This window comes from Heloderma suspectum, chromosome 1 (genome assembly GCF_057233095.1).
Source record: "Heloderma suspectum isolate Gila_16-S chromosome 1, 16-S_ref, whole genome shotgun sequence".
Taxonomy (NCBI): Eukaryota; Metazoa; Chordata; class Lepidosauria; order Squamata; family Helodermatidae; genus Heloderma; species Heloderma suspectum.
This window is the reverse complement of record NC_139458.1, coordinates 409,421,083-409,436,159: the sequence shown is the minus strand read 5'-3', so window position 1 is coordinate 409,436,159 and position 15,077 is coordinate 409,421,083. Positions and strand designations below refer to the sequence as shown.

Sequence of the window (15,077 nt, the reverse complement as noted above, 5' to 3'; positions counted from 1 at the left end):
CCTGCCCAATCTGAGTGCTGGGCACAGCCTGTGCCGTGATGCACCCTTGTGTCCCCCAGGAGAGGGGTCTGTCCATTCCATTCCCCCATGGGGGTGCTGGCTCATTCTGTCTCTCAGCCTGCTAATCTCCCGTGGCTTCAAATTAGATCGACTGCAAAGCACTGGTTAGGGTAGTCTGCCCTTAATAACTGATGTTATTACAGGCTTTGGCCACACAGACACATTAAAATTAACGCATTTTAAAAGTTTTGTGAACCACCCAGACGGCTTCGGCTATTGGGCAGTATAGAAATTACATACATACATACATACATACATAAAATAAAATAAAATAAAATAAAATAAAATAAAAACAAAATAACCCTGAAGTGCACACCCCTAAGGTCCCCTTCAGTATACATGCCAAGTTTCAGGTGTCTATGTTTCACAATCCTGGTGCTATGGCACTGACAGACGGACGGACACACATCCTCCTTTATTATTATAGATATATCAAACAGAACATCAGACTAATGGCCATTTTGCTGCAAAACAGATTAATTTTTAATTCTGTAGACATGATGACTATTGAATGCTTCAAAGATGGATGTTTACCACTGTCCAACCATGTTTTTAATGTAACATTGAAGGAGGGATGGACAGATTTTGCACAGATTGAAACTAATCTGCAGGTCATCAATTAGGTCTTTTGGTGGACTAGTTGAAGTTGGAGCTGGTAGATGTGGGTTGGGACCCCTCAACCACCATCCCCCAAAGTGTCGTTGCTTGTTCCATATACCATTTTTACCTCCAGGCTGGTGACTGGGGAGGCTAGTACTAAGCAGCAGTCATGATTTGTGCTGGGCCCTCCAGTTGCTGAACCCTTTATTGTGCCTTTGCAGCTGCTCATATCTGAGGATTTGTGTATTGAGATCTATTTTTGTATCTGTTGTACTGGTTCCTGGTGACTGGTTTGGAAAGCTCTTTTCCAGGAGATTTTCTCTGTTCTGACCTAATAGTAATAATCTATTTCTACTGCTTGTCAACAAAAAGACTGGATCAGTGCTGTACTCAACAAACTTACATTTCGAACTGTTGAATGTTTCATTTCATATTTCAGGATCCTGAAAAACTTCAGCCACTGTTTCAAGTAGCATTGCAGCTTAGCAAAAGTACCAAGCCCTATGACTGTGTTACTGCTTCCTGTTTACTGAACTTCTTGATACATCAGAAAGACCTGTTGAAGGTCTGCTTAAAAAATCATCTACTTCTGAACACATTTCAGCCAGATGACAATATGCCTGCTGAACTGGTAGAGGAGAACACCTTGGCTGGTTGGTATTAAGCAGGAAAGCTTTCTGTTACCTGTTTTCAAACTTCCATTTTATATTGAAGGCTGCTGTTGTGTCTATAGAAGGCAATAGCATTAACACAGAGAAAAGACATATATTTTGATGTTTGAGGCCTGTTACATTCCTGATTAAGATGGGAACCATTTAGGTTTATAATTTAAGGTCTGTCAGTGGGCTTCCAGTTTCATGTGATCATTTTATGGTAGTGAATTGTTCATATACATGGGGCTGTATTTGGTGTTGACTTTGCACTAGTGGAAAGCACTTCCACTTGTGCAGGGCGAAGTGCCCAATATTCACCAATTCTCCTTATCTACTGCAGCTATCTGTGCTATATCCAATGTTGTTTCAGAGGGTCACCCAACCCTCAAGAGCAGCTTTTCAGGGTAAATGGGAGGCTGGATTGGGTAGAGGTGATCGAGGGAAAATGAGTGCCCCACCTTGAGCAAACAAAAGTTTTTTCTACAAGTGTAAAACCACCCATGGATACAATCTCAGGTCTCCCATGCCTTACTTATTAACTGGTCCTTAATTGTAGGAATAGATTAGTTTTTTCATCTTTTTGCTAAACTTCCAGCTAGTTTCAAATGTACAATTTTAACATAGTTTTTCAATACACCTAGAAGTACAGGTGGTACCAACAGTATGTCATAACTTGGCAATCATGTACTTTATTTTCAAACATTATTGCATTTGACTATCCGTAAAAGTTAACAGCTTCTTAAAATGTCCTGCTTTTGGCCATTTACTTATTGATTACTGTCTTTTGTTGCCCTGTGAATTTTGTATTGAAAGGGGGTATCTAAATATATAATAAATCTGCCTTCAATAACCAAAAAGGATACATGCACCTTGCCACAAATTATGTCTGGCCTGTTATAATGTCCTTGACATCAAGTGCCACTTTTCATTTTTCACCATGAAACTATATTCAGATTATGTATTTCATAGCAAATCTCACACACACCAGTGAGAATGTGTCATTGCTGCCCCCAAATGTTCAATCACTCTTCCTTTCTTTGTGTGTCTTCTGTTTTCACAGTCTGCTTTATCTCTGTAAGTGGCTGTCAGCAACTTGTTAGCACTGCTGTGATCCATTCTTCACTTTTCTGTTTAACATACAATAAGATTATATATAGAATAGCATTTTACCAAGACGTTAATAATGATCACTCTGCTTTTTCTGTGTCTGTGTTAATTTCCAGTTATAAAATACTTGTTGGAAAATCTTGAAGGAGAAATATTGCAAGCTGAAAAATCTTTACTGCAAGCTGCTGCTTCATTCCCAATGTATGGCAGAGTACATTGTATAACTGGAGCTTTGGGTCAGTTACCTTTAAAGTGAGTAACTTTACCAAAAATTGCTGTTAACATTGATGAGGTTAATACGCTTTCTTGTCACTCTAGACACATGTAGCTGTGATGTGGTAAAGGTTTTCTTGTGCCAGTTAACAAAGAGAACCCTTTGGAGGCCAGTTTTTCTGCCTCTTCATCACAATCCAGTTACAACTAGCAGACTTGGCCCTGCCATGCAGCAGGCTGAAGTCACTGGATTCAAGTGTTATTGCATGGGGAGATAGATGAAGACAGGACCTGGTGACTGAATGCTGCAGCAAAGCTTTTTAACCCTTGGCCCTGGTGTGGGGCAGGGGCAGGATTTGGGCTCCACTGTAATAAGTGTTAGCTAACATTTAACTTATTTGTGTGTTTTTTACAAGGCCTGCATTAGTTTTATTAGAATGACATATTCACTTTGAATTCCCTGAATTATCTTCTTACAGTAATATGACATTGATTGCTGAATGGAAAGAGATGGTGGCAAAGCTTATTCTGATGTCCTATAAGCTTTCTGCTGTAGTATCTCCAGTAGTTCAGAGTTCATCACCAGAAGGCCTTATTCCAATGGATACTGACTTGGGTAACACATGAACATTTCTAAAAATCCTGAAACTTTTGGAGTGATAATCTAAGTTTCAATACATTTTATGCAGATTATTTTTTTATTGCTAAAATTACTGCTTGAGTAGGCTACTGGTGTTTGATAAGATATGGTCAAACATACCCTAAGAAACAGAACCCAGGGCAGGGATATGCAAGGGTTGGCTCAAATCTCAGTAGTTCCTATTGTATTCTGCAGCATAAAATAAGGTGGCTGCAATATGGAATATAGTTGAAAAAAGGCACAACCCCTGCCCATCACACTTTCCTCTATTCCTTGCCACCAAGATCCAGGTTTGTGGGCCAGGGAGTCTTCCTGTACTTTCAAACTCAGGGTCGTTTTGTACCAATAAGGCCACATAAGATAATCCAAATCATTTACTTGATGTAGTCAGTGCCCTGTCTCCACCTCCTTTGCTACTTTAAAGCACGTGTGAAGTGCAGAGTTGGCAAGTGCATATAGGCTTCTGGACAATCATATTCCTCAAGCAGGCATAAGAGAAGGAGAATGGAGGCTTGCTACTTCTAATACCAGAGGAAGTGCAGCATGGCAATAACATACGTGGGAAGACAAATTCCTTCCACTTCTCTTTTGTAGTACTTACTTTTCTTTACCATACCGTTAGACTTGAGACAGAGAATTGTTTTATTTTGTTATTTATTACATTTCTGTACCATCCAATACACCGTCTCTGGGAGGTGTACAAAACAAAACTTAAAACCATAAAATACTAAACATAATAAAACATAAACCTAAAAAAGTTTTAAAACAACAAAATAAAAATAAAGTAAAAAGCAGAATAAAAGGCAGCAGCAGGGCAAAGATGTAAAAAGCACCAACACAGTTTTATTCATTTATTGTGTCCCTGGTATGATTGTTTGTGGGAACCAAATGAGAGGCAAAGTCGAACACTGAACTATGAGTCACGCACAGTTCTTTAGTTCTTGAATTACATTAGCGTTTTAATTCTTCAGTCTGCTTCCCCATCTCCAGTCATAAACCATTTGGTTTGTTTTCATTAGTGGAAGCTGGTTCAAGATAAGTTATCGTACCTTCCATAACCCCACCCACTGAAAAAGTTGATACTTCGGCCAGGCAGGGAACTCTCTCTCTATATATGTATAATACCAGCTACGAAAGAAAGTACCACAATCTTCAAATACTGTTTTGAGCTGAGGAGCACTGAACATTCATTAGAATTAAGGTGTTTTAGGGTGCAGCCCCATATTTTATCCGTATTGTTGCTAGCCTCTGAAATCGAAGGCTGCCGACTATCCTATGCAGGGCAGGAGGAGCATGAAGAGGATCCTGTCTTCTGTGCTCCAGCCACCCTGCGTTTTGGCTAGACAGGCAGTATTGCCCGTCTACTCACGACTTTGGAAGGGGGAGGGAAGATGCCTGAAGACCCAATAGTGAGCTGCGTAAAGCAGTGTCTCCTCCTCTCCTCACCCCTGGGACCACCCCCTTTCCCCCATCTCCACAGCCTGTTTCTGAGCACAGAGACCTAGCTGGCATGGAAAGAACTGTGCCGGCTGCAAGGGGGAGGGGAGTGCGGTTTCGGAGCCCTAGTCCCAACCTCGGATCCCAGAAACTGAACAATCCTATGTCCCCCAAGATGCTGTCTAGGGGGCATAGTATTGCTCTCTTAATCACTAATGCTTCAAGTTATGGAAAGGAGCCACATAATTATATTAAATTTCTCTTTGGCACTTACCTGATTGCGATGTACATTTGTGGTATACACAAATAATAGTAGTAATCATAGAATAGTAGGGTTGGAAGGGGCCTACAAGGCCATCGAGTCCAACCCCCTGCTCAATGCAGGAATCCAAGTCAGAGCATCCCTGACAGATGGCTGTCCAGCCTCGTCTTGAACGCCTCCAGTGTGGGAGAGCCCACCACCTCCGTAGGTAATAGGCTCCATTGTCGTATTGCTCTAACAGTCAGGACGTTTTTCCTGATGTTCAGCTGGAATCTGGCTTCCTGTAACTTGAGCCCATTATTCTGTGTCCTGCACTCTGGGAGGATCGAGAAGAGATCCTGGCCTTCCTCTCTGTGACAACCTTTCAAGTACTTGAAGAGTGCTATCATATCTCCCCTCAGTCTTCTCTTCTCAAGGCTAAACATGCCCAGTTCTTTCAGTCTCTCTTCATAGGGCTTTGTTTCCAGTCCCCTGATCATCTTTGTTGCCCTCCTCTGAACCCTCTCCAGTTTGTCTGCATCCTTCTTAAAGTGTGGTGCCCAGAACTGGACACAGTACTCCAGCTGAGGCCTAACCAGTGCTGAGTAGAGGGGAACTAGTACTTCCCGGGATTTGGAAGCAATGCTTCTATTAATGCAGCCCAAAAGAGCATTTGCCTTTTTTGCAGCCACATCCCATTGTTGGCTCATATTCAGCTTGTGATCGACATGTACCATCCTAAGCAAAGAGGCACATTCCAGTCCTGAGGAACTTACAAGGAGGCAAGTCAGGAGCAATGAAGGAAGAATATAGGTGAATACAGGTGTAAATATTTAGACTTAGCTCATATTGAGCAGTGATGGGCAACTTATGGGCCTCCAGATGTTTTGGCCTACTACCATGATTTTTATTTCATTTCTATACTGCCCAACAGCTGAAGCTCTCTGGGTGGTTCACAGAAATTAAAACCACAACGTGCCACATAAAACAATATAAAATATGAGAGCTTAAAACCACAGTATAACAGTGCAATCAGAATAAAACCTAGCAGCAATGCAGTGATTTAAAATACAGATTTAAATCACCAGAGCTAAAAGACTAGGAAGCTAAAATACTGTGAGAATAAAAAAGTATTTGCTTGGCGCCGGAAGGAGTACAACGTAGGTGCCAGGCAAACCTCTCTAGGGAGCTCATTCCACAGCTGGGGTGCCACAGCAGAAAAGGCCCTCTTCCTCTTCCTGATAGCTAGGGCTGATGGAAGTTGTAGGCTAAAAAATCTGGAGGGCCACAGGTTGTTCACCCCTGGTATAGAGGATGAAGACTAGAGAGCTGAGCCAAAGGGTTTAGTGGTAGGGCGTGGGGAGAAGTGTTTTTTGGGGGGCAGGATGTTCCAGTGTTTTTTGGGGGGCGCAGCAAGAGGGCATGAACAGATTCATTTAAGGGAGCAGGAAACCTTCAGGTAACTGTGATGGTAGACTTGGAGGAGCAAAAGTCACAGGCAAGATTGTATTGGGATATGAGGGCAGAGAGATAGGAAGGGGTGAGGTCACTGATAACCTTAAAGCTAAGGCCAAGGAACTTGGGCTGGACATGACTGAATTAAGTGTCCTGCTAGGTTATGTAAAAGGGAAGAGAAGTTCACTCAGTGCTGAAGTAATACTGATGAATCAACTCTTGTTGGAAGAATGTTTGTTTCTAAGCCAACTTTCTGTTTGCCCACAGACACTTCAGAGCGCTTGCAGATGATTCTGCGTGAGATACAGCCATGTGATACAAATGATTATTTCTCAGAAGCAAAATTGTTGAAAGAACATTGCAGGCTAGACTGTGCTGATGAGAGAGCTGAAAACATTTGCACTGAAATTAGAGGTAATTTGGGGTGAAAGCTGTGTGCGTAAGGGAGGGTTGTGGTGGTGGAGGTTACAAGTTGCCGGGAAGTTAGAACATCTTTAAAATTCCACAGCCTTCATCTATAAAAGGCAGGGTTGGCCTTCTTGTTTGGCCCACCTGGTGCAGTGACATATGAATTCCTGAAAGAATCTACTCTTCCCCACCCGATTACCACAGCTGTAACAGCCAGCTGTTGCTTTGTGCGGCCTTACTGCTGCTGGGTTCCTGTAGGTTTATTTAGATGTGAAATACACTTTGCTCCATTTTCTGTTGTCTCTGTTCCAGCATCTTTCCAGACAGCTTGGATTCAGTACCACTGTCATTGTTGGGTATTAGTAATGGTATGGTGTCCCTGTCCAATATATGCTAACAATACAGAATTTGTATTCTAGCGAAATCCAACACAGAGCACCATAATAAACACTGAAAATATAGAGGATGCTGTAGAGCTTTGAAAAATATAACTTTTTAAAAGTATTATATTTTCATTGTAAACCAAAGTGGCTTACAAAACTTAAAAAAAAAGCACTTAGTGCAATGTTAGATGCCTTAGAAATTTTGATTTAAAGAATAATACAATTAGTAAATCCAGTCTAAACTGTTGTTGTTGTTCAGTCGTGTCCGACTCTTCGTGACCCCATGGACCATAGCACGCCAGGCCTTCCTGTCCTGCGCTCTCTCCCGGAGTGTGCTCAAGTTCATATTCATTGCATCCGTGATGCTATCTAGCCATCTCATCCTCTGCCGTCCCCTTCTCCTTTTGCCTTCAGTCTTTCCCAGCATCAGGGTCTTTTCCAGGGAGTTTTCTCTTCGCATTAGGTGGCCAAAATATTGGAGCTTCAGCTTCATTATCTGTCCTTCCAATGAGCACTCAGGGTTGATTTCCTTTAGGATGGACTGATTTGACCTCCTTGCAGTCCAGGGGACTCGTAAGAGTCTTCTCCAGCACCACAGTTCGAAAGCATCAATTCTTCGGCGCTCAGCCTTCCTTATAGTCCAGCTCTCACAGCCATACATTACTACTGGGGAAACCATAGCTTTGATTAGACGGACCTTTGTCGGCAAGGTGATGTCTCTGCTTCTTACTATGCTGTCTAGGTTTGCCATAGCTTTCCTAAATAGAACCACCTAAAAGTAATCGGTCACATAATTCTCCTCAGTTTAAAGCACCTGAAATGTATTCATCAGAATTCTTGCTACATTAAATAGAATAATAAAGAGGGATGTCTTTTTCAGGTTTTTCAGCAAGCCTGGGATGGAGTTGTAGGGTACTGCATTATGGTGGTTCCAATTCTACCAGAGAATGCATCTGTCCTCCTGCTAGGAGATTTCTGTCTATGGTTTCCAGAGTGCCGTCTTGTTTCCCATGCTGTTTAATACCCATATGAAGCTGCTGGGTATGGTTGCCTAGACCAGCCTTCCCCAACCTGGTGCTCTCCAGATGTGTTCCTCTGCAACTCCCATAACTGTCAACCAACAGATTTGGGGAGTTTTGCCATAAGTATGCTAACTGCAAACAGGGCTTGAAAGGATCTAAAAATACTTGAGTCATCCAGAATTGCCTGGAGCCATTTCTCCATTACATGTTTTGTTTCCTTCCCAGTAAAGGGAAGGTTGGAAATTGGCATCCAGTGAGCCTTCAGGGCTGCCAGCCTATACCTACAGACAAAGAAAGTGTGGATCCAGTAGGCCTTTGATTGGATGCACTTCCCTGAGCATCCTATCACCACCAGAATTCTGACTAGGTAACAGCCAAATAGTTTAAGGTGCCTGACCACACTCTTGGTGAATGGTTTGTCTGTCTGCCCTTATCGTCTTGAATGCCTATTCCTTGTGCAAATGCATATTTGAATTGGTGGTTTGAGTATCGAAAGGCAGTTGAGTGTTGGACCATATTCTTGTTGTCACCTCTCAAGTTGCTTCTGTTGCAGTCCTTGATTGTGTTGCATTATCTGTTGGGCTTATCAGTTGCACTTTCACTACTAATCCGGAGCTTAAACCCAGGAAATTAGATTTTGTTTTAATCTATTTTATGCAGATTTAAAATTATTAGAATTTTGCTTTAAAAATATTTACCACAGTATGTATTACATACATTTTAGGTTAGGACAGGCAATATTAAATTACAAAGTAGTTTGTAATAAATTTGTTATTACAAATTATTAAACCATGCTAATTGTATTTGATTTTTTTACTTATGTTTTATTTTATATACATTGCCCTGAGAACTTCAGCTGTAGAATAACTTATTCATAAGTTGAATAAATACAAATATTTTATTTAATTTGAATAGTCTGCCATAGTAAGTTATTTGTGTTCTAATACTTTAATACATTTCAATAATAAATTATCATTGGAGTGTTGTGACATTCTGGCAGAGTGCTAGCAGGATCCCTAGTTTACTGTAATGAAATATGATTGCCTGTCTCAAATAACTATAATTATTACCTAACCCGCATTACCTTTTTTTTTATGGCCAGCATGACGACCTACAATTTTAGTCTGTTTTTGAATGTATTGTTTTAATTGTTGTTCACATAAAGACCACTAGATGGGGTAGTTGAATTTCACACAGGTATAAATGGCCTTTTTATTAGAACCTGCATTTCAAAACAAGTAAAATGCCAGGAATGTGGGATTTAAAAAGAAGTCTGCATTCAATTGGAGAATTAAACATCCTTCCCTCCTTTTAATCCTATGGTTTCATGTTCATACATGTAGCTTTTAATAGAAATAGATATATTGGCTAAAATGGAGATTATTTAATTCTTTAAAAATCTTAAACTGAATGCTACATGCAAGCTGCTTCCGGTATTCGGCAACAACCTATGAGCACCCCATTTGTAAGTTGTTAGTGTCATATCTAATCTTGGACACTTTTGGTTATTTATGGGTTAAACAACCCAAAGTTAACCAAAGAACAAACCATCTTTCCCCACAGATTGTGGATTAATTAAACTATGATTTGTCACCATATCCGAACCAGGTCTTAGTCAAATTATTTCAGCCTCTCATAGGTGAGGTCTGACTCTACATTTTAGGTTTTGACACGTTTTTGTTGATACAGCAGCAATCCCCACATTTGCCAAACAAAGACACAACAGCAATGGCATGTTTTCTCTAGAGAAACATAGGAATGTAGGAAGCTGCTTTATACCGAGTCAGACCCTTGGTCCATCCAACCCAAGTATTGTTGACCCTGACTGGCCCTGCTCTCCAGGGTTTCAGGAAGGAATTTTTCAAGCTCAACCTGGAGATGCCGGGGATTGAACCAGGGACATTCTTAATGCAAAGCAGGTGCTCCACCACTGAGCCATGGCTCTTCTCCTAGGGGAGCAAGTAGGTTTGCTTAGGGCTCTCTAGGTCTGTAGGGTGTTTGGGTAGAGGGAGAGCTCAATCAACTTCTTGCACTGTTTAGTCACCCTGGTCCAGTGTGGGTAATTCATGTGTGAAAACAGGCTTTTATGCTCGCACTGTATTTTTGGATCTTTCGCTGAACGTGCAAAGGGTATTGAAGGAAATAGAAAAACGTCTGCACCCAGCATTGAGTACATGTGGTACCAAACAGACTGTCAGTTCTGTGAACTCAGACAGTGCTGCTCGCCTATTCAGAGTGGAGACCCTGAGATTAGCAGGGAGCTGTTAAGCAGCAGAGAAAAGCTGAGAGTTCTTGTAGAACGCAGAGCTTGCTGCCACCACCTGGGGTCATATGCTGTGACCTTAAAGTGGAGGGAGAGCCTAACCCAATAGCTTCTCGCCGCACTGACATAGTGTGTGGTTGATGTTTTACCTCTTGGTTCTATCAAGATGTTTACAAATTCTGGTTTTTGAAAATCTGGGCAGGAGTTTGGAACATAGGAAGCTACATTATGTTGAGCCAGACCATGGTCTGTGTGGCTCAGTATTGTCTATATCAGCCTTCTCCAACCTTGTGCGCTCCAGATGTGTTGGACTGCAACTCTATAATTCTCAGCCAGTATGATCACTGGCAGTGCAAGCTGGGAATTATGGGAGTTCCAGACCAACACATCTGGAGGGTACTGGGTTTCCAGCCCTACTTGGAGATGCTGGAGAGTTTCTGTGAACTTCTGCAAGTAAAGTATGTGCTTTTACATGGAGCCATCAGCCCTCTTCTGACAACTTCCTGCTCCCCCAGAGAGACACCTGGTTTGCATATAATGCTAATTCATGGATTGTTTAACCCATGAATTGGCAGGGCTGGAAGCAAGGGAGCAAGTGCTCTGCCTCCTGTGCACTTGTCACTTCCAGTTTCAATCAGCTTTAATCAACAACCCAGGAATGCCCCTGGTTGTTTGATGTGATGTCCAAACCTGGAGCTCTGGGTTGTTGTGGGGTTAAAAAATGAAGTGGCGAGTGTGCAGGAGGCAGCATGCTTGTTCCCTTGGTCACAGCCCTGACAATCCATAGTTTAAATACCCCCCGGGTTGTTACGTGTGAATCGGGCCACAGCATCACCATGTATTTTCATAACAATGGGTTTGTGCCTTTGCAGGTCCATTAACACTGCTGTGTGTTGAATATATGTAGGTTTTTGAGTCAGATCTTTGTTTGATCTAGCCTTTAATTGTCTACTCTGACTGGTAGTGGATATAGGGCAATCCTTTTCTCTAGGAACATGTGAGCTAGAGATGCCAAGGATTGAACCTGGTACCTTCTGCTTTCAATTAACAACCCAGGAACGTTCCTGGGTTGTTTTGCGATATGCGAGCCCAGAATCTCTGGGTTGTTTATGGCTTACGGGCAATTGCTGGGTTAGCTCCAGGTTGGTTAACCCATAAACAACCCAGAGTTTCCGGGTTCGCACGCCACGAAACAACCCGGGAATGGGGTGGGCAGTTCGTCCGTTGTAATTGAAAGCGGAAATGACAAGCATGAGGAGGCTTGTCGCTTTGCTCGTCCCTGGCAATTCCTAGGTTAAACAACCCAAGAATTTCAGCATGCCGTGCGAACCGGGTCATCATGGCCATCCTGACAATGTATTTAATCTGATTTGCTTACAGGTTGATGTTGATTCTCCATTGTTGCTCAAAAGATTTTGTCTCCAAGCTGTTTTTATGAAAGCATTTTAAAAATAACTTTGGATTGAAGAATTGCTTTTAGATTGCTAAAGTCTTAGTTGTACGATGTTGCATATTTTGTGCTTTTAATTTAAGGTGAAGAACAGCAGACATGTGATGTTACTGCTCAGATGGTGCTGGTATGTTGCTGGCGAAGTATGAAGGAAATATCATTACTTTTAGGGAAGTTGTGTCAACTTCTGCCTTTACAGGCACTTCCCAGTTTAGATGCACTGATAACAGTAGAGCAGGTAGGTGTATTTAATATTTTTTGCTTTGAAAACTTGTATCTAAAACAATGTTTCAAGTACTGGAAGAATTATTGTGGGCCTTTTCTCTATCATGGCTTTCTTTGCTGCTCTGTTGTTTTCCAAGTAATGCTGATGTTCTATTGATAGAGAGAGGAAGAAAGGTGTTGGCTGGATGTTAGCAGCAGCTGTGCTTACTTTCAATTTAGGATTCTCTTAACTGGCTCACTTCTCTATAATTTGGCATTCATAAGTACCTCAAAGATTTGTTTTAAGAGACAAAATACTCAGGGAGAATTCAAGACTACATACACTAGGAGAGTGCTGTTGAATGAACTAGTACTGCAGCAGTGCAAATTGTTTGTTAATTTTCCATCTTAATTACTGTTTACCATGTTACCAGATAGGATAACCTCTTGGAAGAACCTTTTTTTTAAAGGTTTTGTTTTCATTTGCAGTCTGCAGTTGGTATTCAAGACAGGCACACTTGGCTAGTCTTCCATTTAATGGAGGATAGTTATATGTATACCCATTAAACATTTAGAATTCACTTACTGACTTCAGCTTTACTTCCACTTATATGTTTTTCATTTGACAGACGGCAAGGTGAGATTTGATGAAATTGCCATTTTAGTAAAGCTTTTATGGTCTGTAATTTTGGACAGCAAACACATTGATTGATTGATTGAGGATATCATGTTCCTCACAGGCTGGTCGACAGAATTATACTCATTCAAGCCTGTCTTTTTTTTTAAGACCCCCCCCCCCTTTTCTTAAGCCCACAAAGGCTAGCACACCATCTGGGACTGTTCAAGAGAACGGATTGCAGTGTTTACAAGAAATTAGCTTACCACAAGTATTTCATTTGGAAATATTTTGGATTTATTAGATTTCTGTTTTTAATTGATGACCTTTTCCCTTTTCCATATGGTTTCAACCCAACCAGTTTCCAGCTTGGGAGACTGACATACACAGCATGCATTTTTTTTTCTTTCATTCTTTTTTGGGAAGGTGCAGATGGGGAGAGTTCAGGGGAAAAAATCTTGCTTCTACTAAAGTATTGAACTATTTTAGACTGAAACACTACTTTCAAAGTGTTCTGATGATCCACTAATGCTGCCCTGTGTGCAGAGCCATGGAAATAATGCTAATATTTTGATTTGCACATTGTTTCAAGCAGATGTTTTCATCTGGCTGACAGCTGTGGTTGTACTCTTGCAAAGCTCTGGGAGTGTAGAGAAGTGACCAGCAATATACTTCCACCATTAAGTTCCTTGTCCTCTTCCAAGTCAAACAGGAATTGGTTTCATAGAGTTATGTTCACCTTTTGATGCCGGTGCCACAAGCTTCATATGAAAACATAGCTATAAATATTGGCTCTTTGGTTAATAGTAATTCTTTCGAAATCTCTCACTTAGCACTCTATGTATTGACTATATTTGCTACTATAACCTTATTTATCACTCTCTGATCAATTATGGCTTCAGGAAAACAAATTTTAGTCACTACAAATACATGGTTGAGATATATTACTGCATATTTGGCTGAAGGTTCCCATCCAGTTACATATATGTGAGTCCCATTGAAATCTATGGGGCTCTGCTCTCAAGTTTACTCACATAAGACAACAGTGTGTACACACTTTTCTGGCAGTGGCTCGTTGAATGGCTTGCTTTCTAAACTGTTTTTCCTCTGTGGGGAGATTTTTAAAAGAATATGGCCAGTCACCTGAGTTGGTGGTTCTAATGAAGTTAAGAAGCTTAAGAATTATGATTCATGGATTTGAAATGATACACAAGATTACAGTGTAGGCAGCAGCTTAGAGTGGGTGCATAAATATGCATCTTCTCAATGCCCTGGGCAGCCTTCTTTCCATCTCCCCCAAATGTGTGCCATGTTTTCCGTCCACTACCATGGCTTGTCACCTGTCCAGGAACATTCCAGTTTGGAATGTGACCCAGAGTCAAGGGTGCCCACAGAAGTGCATATGTCACCAGCCTCATTTATTGTTGTATAATTGCTGTTAACACGTGGCTCTGCCTGATTAGCACTTCAATGCATTGTAGGATCAGGATCATGCCTTCCCTCCACGTGTTAGATGTCCCATTGGGAAAAAAGACTACATGCATATAGGCATGAACTGCCTGATAGCTATCCGTGAAAATGATTTTTAAATAGTTTTGCAACTTATGCAAACAGGCCATGCGAAGGTACTGCCAGGGAAATGTTTGCATGTGCAGTTATCTTGCATGAATAAACTATAGAGCAGAGCCCCATAGATTTCAGTAGGATTCATATGAACATTTGCACTGGCCCTTAGGGAGCAATCCTGTGGCCACTAGATGCTGTCTAGAGGGCCATAGGAGATGCTGATTTCTGGGAGCCGACCTCAGAGCCCATGCTCTGAGGTCGGTTCCTGGAAAACCAACCTCCCCCCTTGTCCATGCTGCCTCGGAGGCAGCGTGGAGAAGCCCCGGCCTCTGTGCTTGGAAGAGGAGCGCGGAGCGACTGAAAATGGGTGGCGCTGAGGGCGTTCCGGGATGGGGAGAGCGGAGCTGCGCATACGACACATCCAATGTGATGTATGGCAACTTCCTCTCCTGGTCGGCCCCCCCCCGTGGCTAGACAGCCGAAAATATCTGTCTAGCGAAAAATAGCAGGGCAGGAAAGGCGCGGAGGGAACAATCCCCCTGTGCCTCTCCTGCCTTGCTTTGGATAGGAGTTTTGGCATTAAGAGTGATGTCTTTGAAAGTTTATTTAAATAATTATTTTAGGGTCGTTTTAAGAGAATTCCATTGGAAAACTGTGCATGTCCATATGGTGACAGCACTGAAACCATTGCTCATGTATTACTGTTTTGCTCCTTCTGTAAAGATTTGTTGAAAAAGTTAATTACCCCACTTTTAGTAT

General features: G+C 41.7%; 1 protein-coding gene across 16 annotated transcripts in view; it reads left to right on the top strand.

The window, feature by feature from the left end:
- THADA (THADA armadillo repeat containing) overlaps window positions 1-15,077 on the top strand; it is a 229,432-nt gene that overhangs the window by 30,179 nt on the left and 184,176 nt on the right. For all 16 annotated transcript variants that reach the window (XM_084828934.1, XM_084828927.1, XM_084828928.1 and 13 more), the window contains 5 exons: window positions 1,100-1,313; window positions 2,537-2,672; window positions 3,113-3,249; window positions 6,674-6,820; window positions 12,016-12,170. In XM_084828934.1, coding sequence (XP_084685060.1) covers window positions 1,100-1,313; window positions 2,537-2,672; window positions 3,113-3,249; window positions 6,674-6,820; window positions 12,016-12,170 — 789 coding nt within the window. The remainder of the gene's footprint in view (window positions 1-1,099; window positions 1,314-2,536; window positions 2,673-3,112; window positions 3,250-6,673; window positions 6,821-12,015; window positions 12,171-15,077) is intronic.